The 23,920-nt window shown below is 54.2% G+C and overlaps 1 protein-coding gene across 3 annotated transcripts in view; it reads right to left on the bottom strand.

Moving 5' to 3' along the window:
- LOC138824440 (ubiquitin-associated and SH3 domain-containing protein B) overlaps positions 1-23,146 on the bottom strand; it is a 77,155-nt gene extending 54,009 nt beyond the window's left edge. The window contains exon 1 of one of the 3 annotated variants that reach the window (XM_070018294.1): positions 23,013-23,146. In XM_070018294.1, coding sequence (XP_069874395.1) covers positions 23,013-23,137 — 125 coding nt within the window. In that variant the 5' untranslated portion in view covers positions 23,138-23,146. Of the gene's footprint in view, positions 1-21,518; positions 21,538-23,012 lie in introns of those variants that run through there. The other 2 variants (XM_070018292.1, XM_070018293.1) reach the window with 2 other exon arrangements.
- Between the last annotated feature and the right edge of the window lie 774 nt (positions 23,147-23,920).

Below are 23,920 nucleotides of genomic sequence, written 5' to 3'. Positions count from 1 at the left end.
CCATCGAATGTGAGGCCTTGGGCTCAAACAATTGCTAAACAAAAGAAGAAAAAAAGAGCAAATGGGCACGGTGGTCCATGCCTGTAATCCAAGCACTCAGGAGGCTGAGGCAAACTGGGACTATATATTCTAAGACCCTGACTCAAAAATGAAAAGGAAAGATGAGAGGGAAGGAAGAAGGGAAGGGACGGGAAAGAAAGGAAAAGACAGGACTCCACAGAGACACGAGACCACCAAGTGTTTAAGTCCAAGACAGGCCAGAAGCAGAGAAACACCTGCAGGAGACAAAGACCAGAGGTGAACACAGCCCGTGAGCTCAGGAAGCGAGAGCGGGTGAGCTGGACTGCAGACCTGGCTGGCCGCGGGGCAGGAAGCCGCCACCCTTGCTGCCTCTCTGATCTCTTGCGTAAAATGTGGCTGCAACTCTTCTACTACAGGAAGCTTTCCTAGCATCAAACCAAGCAGCAGATGTGAAGGGAAGGGGTGCAGGGCATTGGGAACAGCCACGCAAGCACAATGCGGCGTTTCTATTCCTCTCCTGAATCGCACCACAAAAAAGAACATGCTTCAAAGGACCGAAAGTCTGTGTAACTGGGTCAATGCACTGGAGACTGTGCAAAGACCATTCCACCACTCCACCAGGAAGAGACAGTCAGAGAGGAAAAGGAGCGCTTCCGAATCCTGAACTTCACCACAGCAGATGAAAAAGTGCTTCGCGCTTTGCTAATGAGCCCTGGCGTCTGAGAGGTTATGTTGGGTGATTTGGAAAAGAAAGGTTAAAAGTGAACTAACTCGCTGGGGTAAGGAGGGGGAAAGGATCCTGGAAGGCTTTTTTGGAAACTAAATAACGAACGGAGATTTTCCTTCCCACCCCCGCACCACTGGGAGTAACCTTAAATAATGCAATGCGCATGTCTGCCCAACAGGCAGTGTGGATAAGGAATTGTGAAGGGATGAGGGTCCATCCGAGATCCTTTCCTGGAAATCCCTGAACTCTGAAGCAAGTTCATCCTGACACATGTTGGACAAGCTGTGAGCCAGCGTCCAGTCCCAGTATGGTACATTCCTGTGGAAGAGGGGACTTACGGTAAAAGGAAAGGCTGTGGACCAGGCAGCCCCGACGCTGGCATCTACCTTTAAACACTTACTCTGGAGTCCAAGTCAAAGAGCTTGTCCACCATTTGGGATCTCTTGCTACACACTAATCAAGAGCCGTTCATCCTCTTCACAAATGTTAATTGAACATCTATCACATGCCAGGTGGCAGAGCGGGAATTTCCACACAGATCTGCAAACACCACAGACTTGCACAAGTCCTCCCAGCCTACACATGGATGCCCCATCTGAAGATTATTACTATTATCACAGCAGTGGGCATCCAATTTAATGCCTTGGGCATGCCAGGCCAGTGCTCTGCTCTCAGGCTCTCCGCTGCCAGTTGTTTTGTTTTAGTGCCAGTACTAGGGACTGGATTTGTTCTGGGCACTGTCTCTGAGCTTTTTCACTCAAGGCCGGCACTCTACCACTTGAGCCTCATCTCCACTTCCAGCTTTTTTGCTAGTTAATTGGAGATTAGACTCTCATGGAATTTCCTGCTTGGGCTGGCTTTGAACTGTGATCCTCAGATCTCAGATCTCCTGAGTAGCTAGGATGACAGGTGTCTGGCAGCCGTTAATATTTTTTGTTGGTGGTGGTGGTTGTAGGGCTTGAACTCTGGGCCTGGGCGCTGTCCCTCAGCATTTCAGCTCAAGGCTAACGCTCTACTGCTTGAGCCACAGTGCCACTTCTGGTTTTCTAGTGGTTTACTGGAGATAAGAGTCTCACAGACTTTCCTGCCCGGGCTGAATTTCAACTGTGATCCTCAGATCGCAGCCTCTTGAGTAGCTAGGATGACAGGAGTGAGTCACCAGCACCCGGTTAGCTGTTAATATTTTTAAGGGAAGGTTTCACTGTGTCTCCCAGGCTGGTATGGGCTTGGGGCCTCCCAGGTGCTGGGATTACAGGTATGCAGCACCATGGCTGGCTCTCTTAAACACAATACTAGGTTGAAATGTTTCTCCTTGCTTGGGTGAGCTTAAAGCCTGGGTAAGAAACTCACTGTAATCACCAATGCTTGGCTGGGTGTGGGAGGGTGGGGGAAGGGACAGGAAATCATCTGCCAGTGGCTGACCCCCACCTCCAGCCCTCCCCACCACCGCAGTTACTGGGGAAATAGCAGCTCTGGTCAGCCAAAAGCACCTGTGGTGACATCACGGGCACAGCATGGAAAACACACCCTCTCCCCTCTGTGAAACTACCCCCCTCCCGCCGGGGAGGCTCATTACACCACCCTCTACCTCCCCAGCCCTCTAGTAATCTGTGGCCACAACCATGCCTATGCCTGTGGTGGAGACCACAGACCCATCCCCCGCCCCAGCTACTACCAGGAAATCTTGTAGGCTGACCACAGGTCCATTATGCTGATGTGGTGTCTGGTGGGAGCACTCCCTGGGGGCCAGAGCGAGAAGGGGACCGAACCCCTACACGGCCAGGCCGGAAATGTGCATCTGGACGGGAGCCAAAGATGGAAGAGGCGGAAGAGAGAACCCCCACCTCCCTGTCCGCCCCGGCTTCCAGGGAGCCTGGCAATCCTCAAGGAATTTTACTGCCAGCTTACATGTACAGATTTTTGGAGTACCATGTGCCACGTCAATCTGTGTAAACATTGTGTTCCAATCACATCCGTCCCTGCAAACATTTATTGGTTTTGTGGGGTTTTCTTTTGGGGGGGAGAGGGGAACAACCGATAGTATCTTTTTTCTTCTGGCCCTGCTGTGCGATAGACAGAAGAGCTTGTATCTCCTGTGTAACTCTGCAGCCATGGGCGGGCCTCGCTGCCTGCCCCCCTCCCCTGCGCTCCCCAGCCCTGGTGAGCACCAGCTGTGTACACGGTGAAGGCTCTACCCAGGAAGCCCGGTTGGGACGCCGACCCGACTTCCCCCGCCCCCTAGAGCTTCCTATTGACCCCCGTCCTCCGGAGGACAATCTGGGCATCTGGTTTCTGTACAATCTGCATCCGTACAGTGCACATAAACTCATCCTGCGGAGCCTCGCAGCGTACGCAGCTGAGTCCCTCTGCTGACTCTAGCAGTTGCTCTTGTCTCAGAAGAACAGATTCAATTAAAAAAAGAAGGGACAGATGCTACCAATCACTCCCTCATTTCCAGAAAAGTCGGTCCCTCCTCCTCCTTCCTTCTCCCCACCTCCCCCCAAATATCCTAAATTAGCTGATGATGAACAGCAATGCAGGGGGAAGCAGCTGCATGACAACTTCCCACCGGGAAGCAGCAGGATGCCCTGCGGGGTCTCCATGTCCTGGGGGGGGGGGATGGCACCGTACTGGTGTCTTGAGACCCTGGCTGGAGGTCGTCCAAGGGCATAACGAACCTCGGCATTTGCTTTCACCCCCTTGTCCCCGGATACGCTTGTGAGAGGGGTGTGTGGTCGGAGGACATCAGAGGCAGCCCCAGGGCTCCGATTTTGAGATGGCAAAGTGAAGGTATAAGGAGACCCAGGGGCGTGCCCAAACTTTACGAGAAATGTCAGTGCTACTAGAAAACCCGAGTCTCTTTCTTACACTGCATCTGTGCCCAATACACACACGCATGCCCAGAGAGCGTGTGCAGGAGACTGCAAGGCTTCATTCAGCATGGTGCCATACGAGGCATGTGCAGGTAGCTTGCCTCCCACCTAGATCTGCTCACAATGTGCATCGTGGCCTGGGCTCAGGTTCACTCTGAACAAACGGGACTCGGGGAACTAGCTGGTCATTGCTAGGACTCAGGGTAACTAGCTGGTCATTGCTAAGACTCAGGATAATTAGCTGGTCATTGCTAGGACTCAGGGAGGAAGGGAAGGAAGGCAGGAAGGAAGAAGGGGAAAAGGGAAGGGAAAGAGAGAGGGGGAGATTCTCCTCCAATGGAGCGACTTTCTTCTTGCCTTCATGTAAGGCTTAAAGTGATGGAAAACCCAAGAGTTTGGGCTGAGAATGGAGCCCCTCTCCTCCCTCTTTCCTCTGCAGGATGTTGACAATGGTGAGAATTTTGGAGATACTCTCTTAACCACATTCCTTTCCAGATAGAAACCTGAGTTACAAACAGTAAGAGGCTTGGAGGAGGGTCAGAACCAGAGGCCAGGTTTCAGGTCCAGTGTTTCTCTATACTTGGTATTACAACTTCAGGCTGCCAAGAGCAGCCTGTCAGAGGTACTTAGGTAGCACACATTACCATGAGAAAGGAGCTGTGATTGCTGCTGAGGGAGACGAAAAAGACAAGAGGCTTTAGTTTGTTTCAGCAGCAAATATATTGTTAGCAGGCATGCCTGGTAATCACACACACACACACACACACACACACACACGTTATCAAGGACTTCACGGCTTAGTGAGAAGGCAGTCACTATAATTACTCTCAGGGTCAGTACTATAACAACGCATAGACAACGTGCTAGGGAAGACCAGAGGGGGATGAGGGGCATGGGGGGGGAGGTTACCTAGAAGATAAGGAGTGTATCAAGCAGAGAGGAAACAGGTTAGAAAGTCTCACAGCTGCCCATTGGGGCAGAGGGAAAACACTGGGAAGGCTTGCAGAGAAGGGTGGTAACTTCTGATCTGGAGAGTGTTGTATGGCTGACAGCTCACAGGAGCTGGTAGACCAGTTGGCCTAGTTATTTGGGGTAAAGTTTGGATCCTCTTGATGTGGTCACGTTTTCTCAGTAAGAATCAGAATCTCTCCTCACAATTACATTCATTAGTGGATGTCTTCATACCCCCAAAATAGGAATGCTACAATCTCAAAATACAGTGAACTTCTACTCAGTGATCATCTGGTAATGTTTCCCAGTACTCCTCTTGACTAATTTCATTGTTGACTAATAACAACAACTTGGACAGAATTCAGGACTTAAGTCAAGACTGGAGAACACAGCTTATCAGTGCATTTCTATTTAGACACTTAGACACACACACTCACACACTCACACACACACACACACACACACACACACACACACACACACACACACACACACACACACACACACACACACACACACACACACACACACACACACACCACTTGGTGGTATTCCTTTCTAAGAATTTCTATAAACATCTATCTACATAGTTTTTCTGACCGCCTTCCACTCCTCCTTGTTGCACTCCACCATCAGGATAGTGCCACGCCTCCAACTCATTATTCTAAAGGCTTTCTTTGAGCCCCTTCCCTGTTATATATCCAATCATGAGGATCAGGAACTCCAGATGAACCCCGTATCCAGGGTGCTAGAGCAAAATGCGGAGTGTACACTCTGAGGCTTGACACCACACATTGCTAGCAATAAAGCCACGGCAACCCAAGCCCGTGAGATGGGCAAACAAGGCCTGTGAAGGCCTTTCTGCGTCCCGCATCACAGAAGCTGTTCTTCTTAGAAGCCACTTGAAGTTATATGGCCGAGGAGATAGTTTCTCAAATCTATTTTCTACAAGTGTGGTGGCACATGTCTATAATCTCACTCCTCGGGGAGGCTGAGGCCAGAGGATTATGAGTCAAGGCCAGTGCAAGCTACATAGGGAGACTCTGTCCCCAAACAACGAGACAGCATACCAACCAAACGCCGGAAGAACACACACAGCAGACGGACTCTCTACAGAGCCTGCACTTACCTATTTCTGAATCTATGGATGTAATGAGGTTCTCAAGTTCTGAATGCAAGTGTTGCTTAAGGGGTAGAGCACTTGCGAGCACAAGGCTCTGAGTTCAAAATCCCAGGACTGCCAATCAATCAATCAATCAATCAACAAGCTAAGGAACAGTGACCAAGCCCTGAGTTCAAGAGCGCGCACACGCGCTCTGAATGCACGCTCCAGCAGCTTGGATCCATGCAAGGAAGGAATCTGTGACGTCAAGCAGACTTTTGTGTCATTCGGCAGCTCCAGTGTCAGAAGGAAGAAAAGCTCATCTTAGCAAGCCACACACGTTGGAAACTGTGAGTTTTACCCCCGCCCCAAGGAAGCTGAGAGAGGCTGACCAGCAGAATGTGTCCCTACCACTGTGTCACTCTTCAGAGCAGTCGCTTTATTATTTCCACACTGTGTCATTTCTCCCAGTGCCTCACAGCCAGGAACGTGTGATGTGCCGCACTTTATGCTAATTACCCCGAGGGACCACAGGCCACAGTGAAAAATGAAAAAAAAATTAAAAGATTTAAAAAAAAAAGCACGCATAGTTTCTGGTGAGCAGAGCATTCTCTTCTTTCTCTGTTGCAGCTTTGCATCAGCCTATATTCCTGAATTCTCATAAGCCATCCCCTCCTTCTGGTTGCAAGGCAGGGAGAAATGTACAAGTTCCAGTTGGGCACAGCGATGCGTGAACAATCTTTGCCGAGGCTGACAGGAAGGACATGGGAGGATGCTGGAAGGTGGGAGGGAGCAACTAGATGGAAATCGATGGCTGATACGAACTGGCATGTGTGGAGAGCTCAGATGGACCAATGGCAGGCCATGGTAGCTGTGGGACCAAAAAGAGTCCCAGCTTTAAGAGCTGAGGTCTGCTCTTGCCCTGCGAGGCCCTGGGGCTGGTGCTGCTGAGACCGGGCCCTGCCCTTGACCAGCTGTGGGATGGAGTCAGCATGCTGCCATTCTGGGTTCCTCAGTAACAAGATAGGGGTTGTTCTGGGCTGGCTACGTTCATAACCAGGCTCTATCACTGACTTGATATGCAACTTCTATCTCTCTGCTCCCCTGCTCATTGCTCAGCTGGGGAGCAAACGTGTCTCCAGAGCTGACTTGAACACCAGAGGTATAACCATGAACCTCCTTACACAGGGTCTAGTCTATCAAAAATCCTCATTCCAGCTCTAAGCTGCTGAAAGCCTACGTTGGGACTACGACAACACAACTCCATTCCCAGTCATTTTACATGGCTGCGTAGTTCTCCTACGCATTGATTATCATGGCCTTTAAGCTCTCTGTCCTGAGGTTTCTGGTGGACAGATGAACTTGGAGAGGAAGACAGGAATGAGGGCGGGGGGCCCAGAAGAAGAGAGGGGAACCCAGGATTTAGAACTCCTGCTCCTTCTGTCTCTAGCCATAAAATACATGGCTTGGGTTTCTTCCTATATCCACCTTTCAGAGTTCCCATCTTTCACACAGGAATAATCACAGGTAAAAGTGCTCTGTGGGCTGGAAAGTGTACGTAGGTTGTAAGTGACCAATTTCCTGCCCCCATTTTTAGTATGTGGTGGTGGGAAAAGTCCAACGACCTGGTTTGAGAATCTAGTTTACGTGTCTGGAGAGCCACCTCACACTTTTGCTCAAACAAAATTCAAATCACACCCCTTCCCCATTTCCTAATCTGCAAAATCAAATGGCAATGCCGTGGATGACTAATGGATTCCTAAAAGAGTTGTGCTGGGTTTTCTTTGCTAGGAACAAATTACTTATTCCACGAGAGCCACTGGCCCTTGGTGGTCTGATCTTTGCTGAAAAAACAATGCAATAAACCACCCTGTTATTTTAACAGCGAGCACAGGGCTGGGCAGGAGGAACTTCTACCCACACTTGCCCTGAACCAGAAATCGGGCTGCTATCGACGTGAAAACAAGATAAGAAGACAAGTCGATCCACAGCCCTGGGCCTCCCCTACTACGGCTGTGCTTGATTTCTGGACAGACAGGGAACCGAAGGCTATGAAGTTTACCCAGGGTGCTGGTCTGGTGTTACTAGGGTGTCAATTATAGCCCCAGGAGGCCTAGGCAGCAGCTCGGAAATACATGCAAACACACACACACACACACACACACACACACACACTCTGACCTGATGCCCTATAGAAAACCTCACTAAAGCTTACCTTCTGCCTCTTTAGACATAAGATAGTAAAATCTCCTGAAGCTGGATGGAACCAGAAACTCAAATGTGTCTAGTTAGTAAGCTGCCAGCAGCAGTTTTATACGTAGACCTAAGTGAACGCTTCCTTCTGGCATGACTGAGATGCAGGAGCCAATGCAAAAGTTCTGCGAGCGGGTCTTTTCTGTGCATCATTGGACCTGCATGGAATCAGGTCATGCACTAAGGTTCTAGACACTCTACCCAAGCACTCAAGATGCCCATGATTCATGAAACACGACATGCATATATATTTGTGAGTAGTGAAAAAGAAAAGAAATCACCAAGTCTCACGTGTGTGTGTGTGTGCTCGCATGTGTGTGCTTGGACCTACACAAGGTTTGGCTCATTCTTGCAACGCAGGATTCCTTTGCACAGATGGGTAAGGCAGAAATAAACCACCCTCCGAGTACCAGGACAGATCAGAGGCCCAGCCTGGGCCAGACCTTCGACCTTGCAGCCCGCTGGGCTCATAGCCCCACAGAACAGAGACTCTGACCTCACCCTGTGGTCTGTGAGTTTCTCCTCAGATCTCAGCAGATGGGAGCTGGGATCTGAACCCGGAGCGTTGCGGGTTTGTGCCTCACGCACGGCAGGCACCGGGGAACAGACTCAACACGCAGCACAGCGCTGCAAACACCTCCCTGTGCGGCACTCTCTAAACACAGGAAACAGCAGCTGGGCCACGTTGCCAGGAACATTTATTTGCCAGTCGGGGTGCGAGAGCTGTGTGCGTAAGCTTAAAGCTGTGATCCAGGAAGGAAAATAAACCAGCGCAGCAAAAATCCAAGACGCCTGAACCAGAGGTTTCATGAAAAGGCTTCAGGGCGGGAGAAACTCAAGTTGGAAAACAGCTCTGCCCTCCTTCCCAGTGCCCTGGCGCCAACGCCTTCAGCCCCCATTCCTCCTCACTGGCAAGGCTGCCCAGGTTTGCAGCTGGCTTCAAAGGACAGGGTTTGGCAGGCGCTGGCCCGTTGGGTGGTGCATAAAGATGACAAAAGGGGTGGGGAACGTAGCCAGGTGGGAACGCGTGCATTTATTCAACACACACAAGAAACAAGGCTGGGTTCAATTATCCATGCTATGTATGTACATAGCTGCACTCATACGTGTGTGTGTGTGTGTGTGTGTGTGTGTGTGTGTGTGTGTGTGTGTGTGTGTGTGTGTGTGTGCTCGAGCCAGTGCTGGGCTTGAACTCAGAGCCTTGGCGCTGTCCCTTAGCTTTTTCATTCAAGGTTAGCACTCTTCCACTTGGACCACAGCTCCACTTCGGGATTTTTGATGGTTAACTGGAGATAAGAGTCTCACACACTTCCCTGCCCAGGCTGTCTCTGAACCATGATCCTCGGACCTCAGTCTCCCCGGTTGTGCCTAGACTTCTGAGGATCTAATGTGAATTTGTTTACAACCCGTTAGCTGCATGGGCCATTCCGAAACCTTGGGTAGGAAGGTCATAGTCAGAGGGGGTCCCAACTAGAAGCATTTCAGTTCAAGGCCAACCTGGGCAGAAGTTTGCAAGACACCTTCTTGTCAGAGGACTGGACTGGGTGGCCTGCACCTGACATCCTGGCTACCTCAAGAAACCTAACTATGGAGCTAGAAGAAATCATGTTGAGCGAGGTAAGCCAAGAGCAAAGAGACAAATGGTACATGGTCTCCCTGATAAGTGGATGTCAAATCCAAAATGTTAGGTGATACGACGAAATTAACAGGACTTAAGAAACAAAGAACTTCCACTCAACTGGTCAAACCACTAATAAATATCCTCATGCTGCTGATCACATGTATGGTGTATATGTGTACACTGTTATATGTTATAGACCATGATAGACAATTTGCTCCAGGAAAGTTAGAATGAACTAGTGACTTTAAATGAGCATCATTATTCCACAATACTGTGAAATCTGTAATCACTTAATCACAATAAAAAAAAAAAAAAAGAAACCTAACTTAGGTAGATATTGCCCAGGAGCTTTCCTAGGGAGGAAGCAGAGACCCTGGCTCAAATATAAGCATTAAAAGACAGGACTAGGGGCATGGCTCAGCAGTACGAGCAGCTGTCTGGCCCTGAGTTCAAAGCCCAGTACCACCCAAACAAAACCATCTCCATGCTGAGGCTGCTTCTCCACACCCCTGGCCCAGCCACCTACACAGAGCAGCCTCCATTTACTGGGGTCCCCAGAGTCACCCACGGGGGCCTGCACAGCTGTGTGGCCTGAGCCGTTCCTCAGGTGTCTGCCACCGCCACTGCCTCTTCTCCACCAGACAGAGCTAGCTGCTCCAGATCACAGGACGGCCGGGCCCATGGCCTCCGTCCCTGACGGATGGATGGGGCCATGCAGGACTGGAGTGGCCAGGGGGACATGGCAGGAGTCACGGCTGTCTCTCGGCCTTCCACGGGTGAGCCTGTGACCTTACATCTGGAACAAGAACTTAGGACAATCTCCCTAATGATGCACCTGAACTCCTTCAGGGCTGAGGCCGGAGGTCTGGGGTATTCATCTTGATGAGTCGGTTTTTCTAGACTGGTCTGCCCACTGGCTGACACAGGGTCCCCACCTCCTCTTCTGTGGCGATCAAACCCAAAGCCTTCTGCATGCAAGACAAATGCCCCACCACTGAGCCACATCCCCCGTCATCTTGACGCCCAGCCTGGCCTGGATATGTGCCATTCTTCCCTTCCCAGCCTCTCAAGTGCTGGGATTACAAGCATGCATGCACCACCACTCTTGGCTCACGAAGGTGCTGTGCTTTGATGAGCTCAGGCCTCTCTCTTGCTAAGCAGGTGCTCTACCACTTAAGCCCTCGGTCAACCCTCCACGGATTTGTGTTGATAAGAGATATCAGCTCTGTGCCCGGGAGAGGTCAGGCGGAAGGCGAGGTACCGAGTGGCAAAGCTGATAACACTGTGGGCTGGAAGAGGGCTATCTGTGTTCTTAAACCAGCCCCCTCTCCCCAACCCCTCCCCAGAGTGAAGTCACACTGATTGACAGGCACTATCTAAACTGTCCCCTTAGGGAGCTTCAAGGGGTTGAGGAGGAGATCTAGAAATACTCGGGACAAAGACAGGACTTACTATCTTATGCCTAGAGAGATGTGGAGCTCCTGCCTGTAATCCCAGCACTTGAAAGGTCCATTCTGCTATTCAGCCTTACATCTACAATCCACTTGTGAGGCTACTGGGTGACCCGGCTCAGATAGAGATAGGATGTCCCCTCAGTAGCCTACATTTATTGTGCATGTAGAGTCAGGCTCTCCATTATCCACGTCCTATCATGATCTCATTTAATCTCAGCAACGGGCCCTTGAGGAGGCCTCTTGACCTTCACTGAACAGGTGAGGTGAACCTTGTGACTCTAATATCCTAGCTACTCAGGAGGCTGAGATCTAGAGGATCATGGTTTGAAGCTAGCCTAGACCAAAAAAAGTCTACAAAACTCCATCTCCTAAACAACCAGCAAAATGCTGGCAAAGGAAAGAAGGAAGGAAGAAGGGAGGGAGGAGGATTTCACACCTGGTTCAAAGGGACATAGGAATGTGAAGATACACTGGCTGACCACAAAGTGTACTACACAAACCATTGGATCAGGGCCTCCCCGGAGCACAGGAGTAGGAGTAGACCGCGAGCACCTGGCAGCAGAGAGTGGACACTGAAACAGGAGGTTGGGAGGAACCGGAACGGGGTGTTGTGAACCCCCTCCCCCTACCATGACCCAGCCTCTGTCCTGGCAGTGGACAGTTGATGTGGATAGTGTCCACACAACACACACACACACACACACACACACACACACACACACACACACACACTTCCATAAACAGAGATAACATCATTGCAACTCCAGATCACCACACCACAGCGTGTGGGCCCAGAAACAGACAGAAATCAAGGGACAGAGCAGGTTCCCATTCTGTGTAACCTGGGGACATCCCAGCATCTTTTGGGCCTCAAGTCTCCTCTTTGTTCTGTTGTCCCGCAAGCTTGTTAGACACCAGCCATGTGTCGGTACTGCCGAGGCTGGCTACAAACCTCAACTCCGAACCAGAGGTCATGGCACGCATGCCTGTAATCCCAGCGCTTGGGAGGCTGAGACAGAGTCTGAGACCATTCTGAGCTACATAGCGAGACTTGACCTCAAAAGGAAAAACAAAACATAGACAATTTAAAAAGAAGATCGAACTTGCTGCCTGACCTGATGAAAGGGACCTAGAGAGGTGGCCAAGGGGAGCACAGTCGTGAGAGTCCTTACAGGGGAGTGAGCCATGGGCGAGAGTGCAGATGGCGATGGGGTCAGGGGTCAGGGGTCAGAGGGTATGTTCTGAGGGTGTAGACTCCAGATGCTAAACAGCCAAGCAGAGAGGGCCTCCCCACGGACGCCTGCCGCTGGCCTGTGACACACAGGATGCATGTCTGACCTCTGATCTAGAAGGGAATAAACCCTATTGGCTTACGGCACTGCATTTGGGGAGAGTCGTGGAAACAAGACTGCGGCCCCATGCCGTCTCCACCATGGGAGACCAGGCAGAGCCCCCAGAGTCTGGGAGAGCCCCCACACCCCGAGGTCCCAGCGGTGGCCCACAGCCTCCTGATTCACCCGGCCTTTAGAAATAACTCAGCCCAAACCACATCCTCAGCCAGGCACCAGTGGCACCTGCCTGCAGTCTTCACCACACTGGGTCTGAGAGCTGAAGACTGAGGCTCACAGTCACCCAGGCAGAAAAGTCCGAGAGGGCCTTATCTCTAACCAAATGCAAACAGGCAGGCGGGAAGACATGGCAAGTGCCAGCAGCGAGTGGAAAAAAAAAAATGGAGAGAAAAGCACTCAGTGCAACCCCTGGTATTCGTTCATACACTTGTGTGTACACATACACACATGTGCGCACACAAATCCAACTGGCCTGGGGCTGAGGAGCAAGCTAATGCCCAGCACTGGGAGGGGACCACAAGAAGACAAGACAGAGGAACAGCAGCAAGGGGAAAGGGTTGATGCAGACAGTCCATCAGCTCACATTTCCAGAAAACATGGCCAAGCCTGGGCAGAAATTTATTGCTTTGAGCCTGTGACTCCAAGAAGTAGTGTGATATGGAATAAAAAAAAATTGTGGTCTAGATTCATAGGGAGCAATTGCAGGCTCTACTGTCACCCCAGATTAGCTCCTGGATCTTTAAAAGCTCACCCCATTTGCTGGGCTTATATTAATTTTTTTAAAGGAGTGTTAGATCATCTAGGCTATATTCACACATGCAGCCACCTTTCTTCTCTTTCTTTCCTTTTTATTTATTTACTTACTTTTTTTGCCCACCTGGGGTTTGAACTCACGGCCTTGTACTTGGTAGGCTGGCACTCTACCCCTAGAGCCACACCTTCAGCCCAGCTTCTCCTTGGTAACTTTGGAGATGAGGTCTAGCTAACTTTTCTTCCAAGGCTGGCCTCAAACTGTCATCCTTCAGATCTCAGCCTCCTGCGTAGCTAGGATTACAGGCTTGAGCCACCAGCACCCAGCTACAGCTAAGCCCTTCTGAGCTTCTTAGCTGTGGAGGTTGTTTTGGTTATTTTCCCCCATGCAGTATCTTAGACTTGTATGTGCCGTTCCAGCATCCCTCATCCATAATGCCTGGAACCAGAAGGATCTCAGATTTCAAATTTCTTTATACGTTGTAATATTTGCAAATTCCCATTGTGGCATCTTGGAGCTGAATCACTAAGTTCATTTGTGTGTCACAGACACCTTGTATGCAGAGCGCGAGGGTGATCTTACACGGTGTTTTCAGTGCTTCTGTGATTTGACGGTGGCTTGTGTCTGGGTCATGGGGTCGGCCGTGCGGTGCTCACGGGTTTGAGGATTGGTGAACAGTGGGCGTGGAGGCGGGATTCTCAACAACCCTGCTACCCGGTCCAGGGACAAGGTTTTCCAGCCACACCACAGTGTGGAGGAAGTGTGGGGCGGTCCTGGCCCTTGGCGCTGCCCGCTCTCTCTGGGCATGCTGAAGGCTGCCGGGAAGCCCCGAGGCCCGCATCTCTCAGCTGCCCACTCGGTGTGGGAGCGGCCCGGGCCTGGAGTTCACCGCCACGGACAGGAATGTTTACGCTTCCAGAAGGACGGCAAGTGTTACACACACGGCGGGTGAGTGCACAGAGCCCAGAGGGCGGCTTCATCACAAAGGTGCCCGCGAGGAAAGCTTGTACCAGAGCTCAGGGCTCCTCTGTCTCTCTCTGCTTGAACTCACTTGTGTTTTGCAAAAAAGCACATTAGGCACCAATTTGGAAATTATCCTAATGCACGCTTGCTCGTGGACACCCCGCCGCCGTAATTGCTGCCTACCCCTCTCCCTTTCCATGTATTTTCCTCTCTAGCTTATCAGTAGTCCTGAAGGGTTCTCTTTGCAGCAGTGCAAGAGAAGTGGACAGTAAAACGCCGTAGCAAACCAAACCAAGGCAGACCAGGCAAGAGCGCAGGTGAAAACGCACACGGGACGGTCACAGAAAGGCCTCGCCATGCTGGGTCCTGGCATCGCCCATGGGCACGGGGTCACCGCGGAGGTGCGGCCTCATTCAACTCCTTCTGCCCTCCATCAGGGTCCCTGATGCTCTAGAAGGACAGGCCACCATCCAGAGAGGCCAGGCAAGCCCCTGAGCCTGTGGACATTCCCCAAGCCTTACGTATTCAGGTCCAACAAGCACAGAAGAGCTCTCTACAGGAAAGGGTCGCAGGTGCGGCCACCTGAGCAAGCGGCCAAGGCCAGGGTGCAGGGGCCCCTGGTGAAGGGCACTGGGTACAAGAGTGCAGGCCCTATCGGGGCCTTCGTGCAGCAGGGGTTGCCCTCCATCTTCACACAGGCTGGAGGCCGGAGCATGACCCAGAGTGGATGGAGCCACGGAAAGGGGCTACCTGAAATGTGCCCCGGACCCTGGCTCAGGACCGCCTCAAAGGAGAAGGAGCAGAGATTCTCCTAGAAGACTCTGGGACAATCCCAGGGTCCCCTAGGGAATCTTCCAGTGACAAAGCCACTTTCTGTCCCCAGGAGGAACACTGTGTCCTGCGTGGGGGTAGGCCCAACACAGGGCAGGGAGGGCTCTCTCTCTCTCTCTCTCTCATACGTGTGTGCACATGCACATGCACACGCGCACACACACACACACACACATGCATGCATGCATGCCAGGACTGGAGTCTGACGCTATTTCTCTATCTGTGGGTCATGAGCAGTCAGGCAGATGGTGCCCCTTTGAGTCCATAAACCCAGCCATTTATCACAGCTCGCATGGGAGCACTGGTTCTGCTCTCTGTCTCTTTCTCCCGGCCCTGGTGCCAAAACCACAGGAGAGAGACACGGGGCCATGCTCTTCCACACTTGGGTATGTCGTCTTCCAAACCCGCTTCCTCATCCCTTTCCAGTGCCTGAGACTTGATAGTGAATCCGCTTTATCACAGTAGCTAACAGTGGTCTGAAAACCAAAGGTATTGTTAGAAATTGGAGCATATCCGGGAATTTTCCTAGCAGCTGTGTGCCGGGGGTCACACGCCTGCAGCACATTGAGACAGCGCAAGGTCAAATGAAAGAGGCGCACGGCAAAGCACAGAGTCAAAGGTGCTGGGCTGAAGGAAGGAGCCAGTATGTGCCCCATGCAGCCTGCACGCTGCTGCTTGCACCAGGCAGGTCTGGAAGATGCAAACCGGTCTACGGTGACAAAGGGTAGACAGGGCTCCAGGCGGAGAGGGGCCGGGTGGCAAAGGGAAAACATCTGGGGACAATGGATGTGTTGATCACAGAGGTACATTCATTAGTCCAAACACATCTGTCTCTAGGTAGGTTTAATGAGCTATATGTAAGTTACATCTCAAAAAGCTTAAGAAAGCTTGCTGGCTAAGGCCTCCCTTCCCCCTCCCTCTTCTCTTCCTTTTGCATGTTTTGCCAGAGTTTGAAATCAGAGCTCTGGTGCTTGCTCAGGTGGCTGGCACTCTACCTACCGCCCTACTTTTATTTATTTATTTTATTTTTGAGTTAAGAGTCTCTTGGACTTTTCTGCCTGGGCTGGCTTTGAATTGAGGAGATCCTCTGGATTTCAGCCTTCTGAGTAGCTAGGGGTTATAGTGTTTTCCTTTTTCAACTGGGACCTCTAATGTAACTAGAAGACTCCCTCTCCCCTCCGCCGCCCCCCAACTCTCTGTCAGCGCTAAACTATATGATCATGGCTGAGTCCTGGCACCCCTCAGAGCCTGAGTCTCCTCCTTCCTAAACAAGGCATGCAGACGGTGCACTGAGATACTCAGTGCGCATCACGGCAACTTTTAGACTGCAGGAGAGCAGCTCAGAGATTAGAGGCTTCCTCACCCTGTCCCCCCCTTCAGCTGGGGGGTGAGGGTTGTGTTTTCCATCCAAGAGGCTCCTGGGAAAGCAGGCCCAGGGCTGGGGCCAGAACCAGCTACCTTTCAGAGTTACTGGCTTCACCTGAGTGCTTCCAGAGGCTCCAGTGTCCACCAACAGGTAAGCTGCAGAGAGCGAGTGAAACCAGACTCTCGAATTCCTGGCTCTGCAGGCTGCTTCTGGGCTCCTCTGGGCAGAGCCGGCTTTGCGCTGCCTTTATCTTTGGGCAGTGAGGCATGGCTAACTGCCCAGCGCCCGCAGCCAAGTCGACGGCACTCATTCCAGCAATTTCCCTCTGCCCCCGCCACACTCCTCAACTAGACACAGCTCAAATACTCTTGGAGGAAAACAGCCCCGTCCACTCCCCCCACCCCCCACTGCGCCTCCTGCCCTCCTTCCAGCGCAGGGTAACAGTACCATACTAGTGCCAGTATCTAGCTTCTAGCTTTAATTTCTCCAAGCCCTTCCGTATCCATTTCCCTCTGTTGTCTGTGCGCAGAGCCTCTTAGGTGAACAGGACGGGTTCTGACACACACCTGAACGTATCAGGATATTGAGGAAAAGGGGTTCCGCGGAAGACCTAAAAGCGTCAAGCATCAGGAACCTCAGAGGCCAAGATCAGGAAGATCCAGACTCAAGGCCGTCCCAGAGACTAGCTGGGCGTGACTGTGCGTGTCTGACATCACAGGCATGCAGGATGTGTAAATAGGAGAACCAGTCCAGTCTTACAGAAAGAGAGACTATTTGAGGAAATGAGGAGAATAAAAACATAAAGGATTTGAGAGCGGCTCAAATGATAGAGCACCTGCCTGGCGAGTACAAGGCCCCGTGTTCAAACCCTAGCACCTCCTACAAGCATCAACAAGAATCAGAACTACAACCAAGTATCTGATGCCTGATGGTTTCTTTCCCGTGACTGTTGTTACTACTGCCATGCTGGTGGTGTTGAGGATGAGGAAGAGGAGGATAGGTGGGGGGCAAGTGTTCCACCACTGATCTACACCCACAGCCGCCGAGATGACTGTGTTGGCTTCTCTCAGACAACACGTATCTGATTCCTGAGTGAAGACATGACAGCCATCTGCAGTAGACAAAGTTCTAGCCACAAGTGGCCTTAAAACCAAATAAATAATAAAAACAATCAGGTCAAGGTTGTGCCAGCAAGGACCTCTCAGATTCAGTGATGTGTGCCAAGGCCCCGGCTAGAGAATCGTGAGCATCTGTTCCCCAAAGCCATAGAGGGCAGCCGGAGACGCTGGCGCCGGTGGGCGTGGTCAGGTGTGTAAGGACGGCTCCCGGCAGAGTTCCCGGCCGCAGGTGCAGGTGCCAGTTGTCCCGGAGGCCCCTTCTTCCTCAGGGCCTGGCCCCAGGCTCCCCGCGCCTTCCCCTCCCTTCTCTAGCTTTAGGGGCCTAGAGGAAGTGGGACTTCTATATTTAGAGATTTTGGCATGCAACCTCATTAATGAAGGGAAGGGAAGGGAAGGGAAGGGAAGGGAAGGGAAGGGAAGGGAAGGGAAGGGAAGGGAAGGGAAGGGAAGGGCAAGGCTGCTCGGACCCCTTGAACGTTTCCTTCCTGTCTGATCTAGGGCACACGTCATTCACTCTGTCCATTAGTCTGCCTGCCAATCTCTTTACTTTTCTCTCCTCCTCTTCCTGCAAGTGTGTTCTGCAGCAGTGTTGAAGTTTGACCAAAGTTCTCCCAGGGATGAACAAGCTAGAGTGCAGCTCCCAGCTCCACAAAAGTGAGAAGCCAGAGAGGCCAGGCTAGAGGCTTGTGATCAGCCGGCAGGAGGGGAAGACGGGGTGTTGACAGGCCCTGTTCTGGGGCTCCTCCAGCAGCGAGGCCCTGTGGGCACTTGAAGTGCCTTTTCCAGAAGTGCACGGCACAGGTTAGAACCTGAGCCTTGTCCTGGTCCATCCTCTGCCAGCCACCCAGATCCTTTGTGTGTGAGCGTGGGTGTACATGCACTGATTCCTGAGGCTTGAACTTGGAGCCTAGGCGCTGTTCCTGAGTCTCTGTGCTCAAGGCAAGAGCTCTATCACGAGCCACAGCTCCACTTCCAGCTTTTTGCTGGCTAATTGTAGATAAGAGTCTTACAAACTTTCCTGCCTGGTCTGGCTTCAGACTGCGATCCTCAGATCTCAACCTCTCTAGAATAGCTAGGATAGAGGTCTGAGCCACCAGTCCCTGGCAAAGTTTCTCTTCTTGCTGCTACACCCCCAGGGGGGAACCCAGACCCCAGGTCTGCTTCCCCATCAGAAGGCCAAGCTCCTAACGCCTGCCTGTCCCTGCCAGTGGCACTGCAACCTTGTCCTCCACCCTAGACACATGGGTCCATCCTGCCCAGTGTCCTCATCCTGTTCCAGCCTCCAGGCTTCTGGTGTGAGAGAGGAGGAGCCTGATGCCCTCCTCCACTCTAAAAGGAAGCCACAAGCCCCTCCCCTCCCTGACTGCAGTGGTGAAGCACACGACCACAAAGGCCTCCTGGATGGAAGCATGAAGGTGAGAGGCTGGAAGGACGATTCGGCCTGCTCAGGGAGCTGAACACCATCCGATGACTCCGAGAGCCCTTCACCTTCTAGGCAAGATTAGAGAAAGACAGAGGAAGCCGGTAGTGATAGAGTGCTTGTGTGGCGCATACAGGTCCCGAGTTTGATCCCTAGCACCACGAAAATAAATAGAAGAAAGTGAAAAATCCGCCCAGCCATACCTTCTCTTTGGTAGGAAGGGGTAGTAACTATGAGAGTCTAAACAGTCCCCAAACACTAGCCACATCCTCATCCTTCTAACCTGTGAGTGCTTCACCTGGTAAAGCGGGACCTTTGCAGGTGTGGCTAATTGTCTCGAGATGGGGGGATTGTTCTATATTATCCAAGTGGGCCCTAAATGCAGCCATAGAAACATTTATACTAGGTGGAATACTAGTCAGTTGTAAAAAAAAAAATCTTGTAAACAGTGACCACTGATAAAACTGGAGACGGTTGTGTTACGTGAAATATGCCAGAGGAATCTAAAAACGGTTATCTCATAGGGGCTGGGAGGCAAATGGAGCTTATCAGAGTCAGGAGCAGGGAATGAAGAGGGATCCACGTGTCCCAAGTTACTATCAGACAGGGGTGAGAGGGTCAAAGCTGCAAGGAAGGATTCTCACTTTTTTTGTTTAATCATTAAAAAATGCTAAGTAAAACCAGATGTGATGGGAATGCCACTAAGCACAGCAGTGCAAGAGACTGAGGTTGGAGGATCAGGAGTTCAAGGCTGACCTAGAACAAAACAAACAACAACCCAACAACAAAAACAAAAACAGGAGGGGGAGAAAAGAAATGGCACATATTTGAATAGAATGACTCTGGCATGCAATCCCAGCACTCGGAAAGTTGAAGCAATTAGATCAAGAGTTCAAGTCTAGCCTGGGACCCTATCTCAAGAAAAAAGGAGGGGAAAAAAAAAGAAGGGGCTGGGGAAGGTGGCTCAGTGGTAGAGCGCTTGCCTTGCATGCCTGAGGCCCTGGGTTCGATTCCTCAGCACCACATAAGCAAAAAGAAAAAAGCCAGAAGTGGCGGTATGGCTCACGTGGTAGAGTGCTAGCCTTGAGCTGAAGAGCTGAGGGACAGCGCCCAGGCCCAGAGTTCAGGCCCCATGACCGGACCAAAAAAGAAAAAAAAAAAAAAGAAGAAAACTACCTAGCAAATATGAAGCCCTGTGATACATATACAATATTGTATAATACATATATGTACATATAATATATGTATAATACGTAATACATATTATATATGTAGTATATATATATATATGCTACACTGGGATTTGAACTCAGAATCTAGCATTGGTGCTCTACCACTTGAGCCACCTCCTAGACCTTTTTTGCTTCTGTTATTTCTAATACAGCCATCCTTTTTGCCAGGCCTGCCTGGACCGTGGCCTTCTATATAGACCTCCTACCCTAGCTCAGATGACAGGTGCATGCCACCACACCGGCTCTGCGATTGGTTGAGGTGGGGGGGAGGTCGACTTGGGAACTTTTTTATCTGCCTGGCCTTGGACATCTTGACCCTTCCAATCTCGGACTCCCAATTAGCTAGGATTATAGGCATGAGCCACCATGCTGGGCTGGACACCTTGATTTCAGCCACAGAGACTGTTCTTGAATGTCGGGCCCTAGAATTGTGCATTTCTGGGGATTGAAGCCACCGACTGGGTCATCATTCATTACAGCAGCTGCCCACTGTGTGCTAGGAACAGCCCTGTGCATTTCTCCACAGTGAACCGGGCACATCTTTGACCCTAAACGTGTAGCCCCACGGTCTGGGTTTGAATCCCAGCTTCACTAGTTACTATGATGACCTTCAGCAAGTTATATAAATTCTACACAAAACTCAGTTTCCCCACTCACAGAAGAGGCACATGGTGGCCTCCGGCGGTGTGTTGTGTGGAGCGCAGAATGGATCATAAAGATGAAATCAGTGCCTGGAGTAGAAAGTAGTAAGAACTCAGTGGATGCTAGCTACTCCGAGGTGTCAGGATTGGAACAAGCCAAAATCAGCCCATCACCCTCAGCTGTCAGGACAAGGACCAGGCCCCTGTAGTCCTTGCAGGAGGACAAGGCTCCTGGAAAGCCCATTGCACAGAAAGACAGCAGGGAAGTTATCTCTTCCCTTTATTAAACAATTTAAGTTCTCAATGTTGACCTCATTTCAGAAACGGCAGGGGCCTGGGATTATGCTAGCAGAATTCTTCCTCCCTTCCTCCAAGGCTCAGGAGCTCCGCATCTTCGGGAAGGACTCACAAGGGACAGGCCCCTGTGTGCCCACCTTCCCTCCTCCCTGTAATTCTGGGCATCCAGGACAGAAGCCCCCGGGCTTGGAAATCACAATTCATTCTTGACTTCCAGCACCACTCCAGCCTGGCGGCCCGGGGGAAATACTCAATGAAGGAGTTCGCTTCAACTCAGAGGTTATGTCCTGGGCACTGGCGCCTTTAATTCTAGCTAGCGACTCCGGAGGCTGAAGTCTGAAGATCATGGTGCCAGGCCTGGAGAGAAAAAGTCCATGAGACTCTTATCTCCAAGAGACCACGCAAAAGCCAGAGGTGGAGCTGTGGCTGCAGTGGGAGAGCGCCAGCTTTGAGCAAAGACACCAAGGGAGAGTACAGGGCCCTGTGGCTGCAATTAAATAAACAAACAAAGGCTATGGCCAAAGTAGGAAAGAATAAGGGAGGCTCACCAGGGGCAGAGGGAGAAGAAAATCAGAGGAGAAAGGAGATTCCATCCACCCGACCCTTCTGGAGAAAACCTGCCAACTCCGCAGTTCAGGTGATGTCACCGGAGGATGAGCCAGGCCAGGCCTGGCTGCGCGCCGGAGCGCGCGCGGGCTCAGCGCGGGAGGAGGGCGGCCCGGCGCGCCCGGCCCCGCGCTGGGGGCCCGCAGGCTCCGGGGATGCCGCCCAGGGCTGCCGCCGCCGCCGCCGCCGCCGGACACCGGCAGTCACCTCGTCCCAGATGCGCCCAGAGCCACCTGCGCCCCCCTCCGCCCTTCCCTGGCCCAGCCTCGGAGAGGAACCAGAGCGAAGGCTCGCGCCCCCTGCCCACCCCGCAGACCCCGCGCCGCCGCCCGCCCCGCCGAGGACTCTGGGCCCCGGGGAGGGGGTCGCCGCCCCCCCATCCCCGCGCCGCCACCAGCGGCCCGCGCCTCCTCCCCGGAGCGAGGCCGGACCCGAGCACGGCCCCCGGAGCTGGCCGCTCTCCAGGGCCCCGGCCCGGCCGTGCGCGTGGCTCCCCCGGCGGCCCCGATCTCCTGGGGGGGGGGGGGCGACGCCCGCGTCCTCCGGGGACCCCGCCTCCTCGGGGCGCGCGCCCGGGAACCGCTTCGTCCCGCCGCCCGCGGGGCGCCGGGCACCCCGGCTGGGACTCGCGCCTGAGGCTCCCCCGTCCCCCTTGCCCCAGGCGAGTCCCGCGCCCCACGCGCCCTACGGGCCCCAACAGGTCCCGGGCGGCGGGCGGAGCGCCACCCCGCGAGGCGCGGGCCCGGGGGCTGCGCGGGGCCGAGCGCGCGCCCGGAACCCGCGCCCCGCGTGCTTCGCCCCGTGCCCCGTGCCCCGTGCCCCGCGCTCCGCGCCCCGAGTCCCTCGCCCCTCGCCCCGCATCTCTCGCCCCGCGCCCCGCGCCCTTCGTCCCGCGCCCCGCGCCCCGGGTACCTCGCTCCGCGCCCCTGCCCCGCGCCCCTCGCCCCGGGTCCCGCGCCCCTCGCCCCGCGCTCCTGCCCCGCGTCCTGCGCCCCTGCCCCGCGTCCCGCGCCCCTGCCCCGCGCCCCTCGCCCCTCGCCCATGCCCCGCGTCCCGCGCCCCTGCCCCGCGTCCCGCGCCCCTGCCCCGCGTCCCGCGCCCCTGCCCGGCGCCCCTGCCCGGCGCCCCTGCCCGGCGCCCCTGCCCCGCGCCCCTGTCCCGCGCCCCTGCCCCGCGCCCCTGCCCCGCGCCCCGCGCCCCTCGCCCCTGCCCCGCGCCCCTGCCCGGCGCCCCTGCCCGGCGCCCCTGCCCCGCGCCCCGCGCCCCTGCCCCGCGCCCCTGCCCGGCGCCCCTGCCCCGCGTCCCGCGCCCCTGCCCCGCGCCCCTGCCCCGCGCCCCGCGCCCCGCGCCCCTGCCCCTCGCCCCTGCCCCGCGCCCCTGCCCCTCGCCCCTGCCCCGCGCCCCTGCCCCGCGCCCCTGCCCCGCCGGCCACTCACGCGCGGGCGCGGGGGAAGCCCATGGAGAGCAGCACGTCCAGGGCCGAGCCGTGCTTGACGGTGCCGGGGCGCTGGCGGCTCCTCCGCGGGGCGACTCTGCCGTACAGCTCCTCGCGCGCGGCCATGCCGGGCGGCGCCGGGGCTCAGCGGCCGGCCATCGCCGCGGGGTCGGGCGCGGGCGGCGGGACGCGGGGGGGGCGCCCGAGCGTCCCCGCGGCGGAGGCTGCGGCGCTTCCTGGAGCGGCCCCGAGCCCTTCGCCTGGGCGGCGGCTCCGCCGGCCGGCCCGGCCCCCGCGCTGCGCCCGCGGCCGCCCGCGTCCTCCGCGCCGCCTCCCGCCCGCCCGGCCCGGAGTTCGCGACGAGTAATTTCTGAATGGATAAAAGGGAGAGGGCGCGGGGGCGGGGCCTGCCGTGCCGGGGGCGGGGCCTGCCGCGCCGGGGGCGGGGCCTGCCGCGCCGGCGCCCGGCCCCGCCCCTCTCTTAAAGGGACGGCGGCGTCCGGGCCCTGAGCCCGGCCCGCGTGCGCCTCTGCCCCGCGCCCCGGGCCGCTCCTGGGGTGCGTACCGGGCGGCACTGCAACCCGGCTCAGGCTTCCGCTGCTCCTCGGTGGCGCCTAGGGCGGAGCTCCACGACCCTGGATGACATCAGTGGATCCCAAGGCCAAGCTTAATTTTATTTTATTAGCAAACAACAACAATAACAACAAACAACACCCCGCGAAACCCAGGGTAGGGTTAAGGCGGGGGGTGGGGGGGCACCCAGCCTGGAGAGGGAAGGGAGGAAGGGGGAGGGGGCCTCTCACCTTTGGGGGGAAGGGTGGAAGGAGGGAGGAGAAGAGAGAGAGGAAAGAGAGGAGGATGGAGGAAGGACAGGAAGGAGGGGAGAGAGAGGAGGGAGGAGAGGGGAAA

The sequence above is a fragment of the Dipodomys merriami genome, unplaced genomic scaffold (genome assembly GCF_024711535.1).
Source record: "Dipodomys merriami isolate MVZ:Mamm:240054 unplaced genomic scaffold, mDipMer1.0.p SCAF_129, whole genome shotgun sequence".
In the NCBI taxonomy this organism is placed as follows: domain Eukaryota; kingdom Metazoa; phylum Chordata; class Mammalia; order Rodentia; family Heteromyidae; genus Dipodomys; species Dipodomys merriami.
This window is presented reverse-complemented; position numbering and strand designations above follow the sequence as displayed.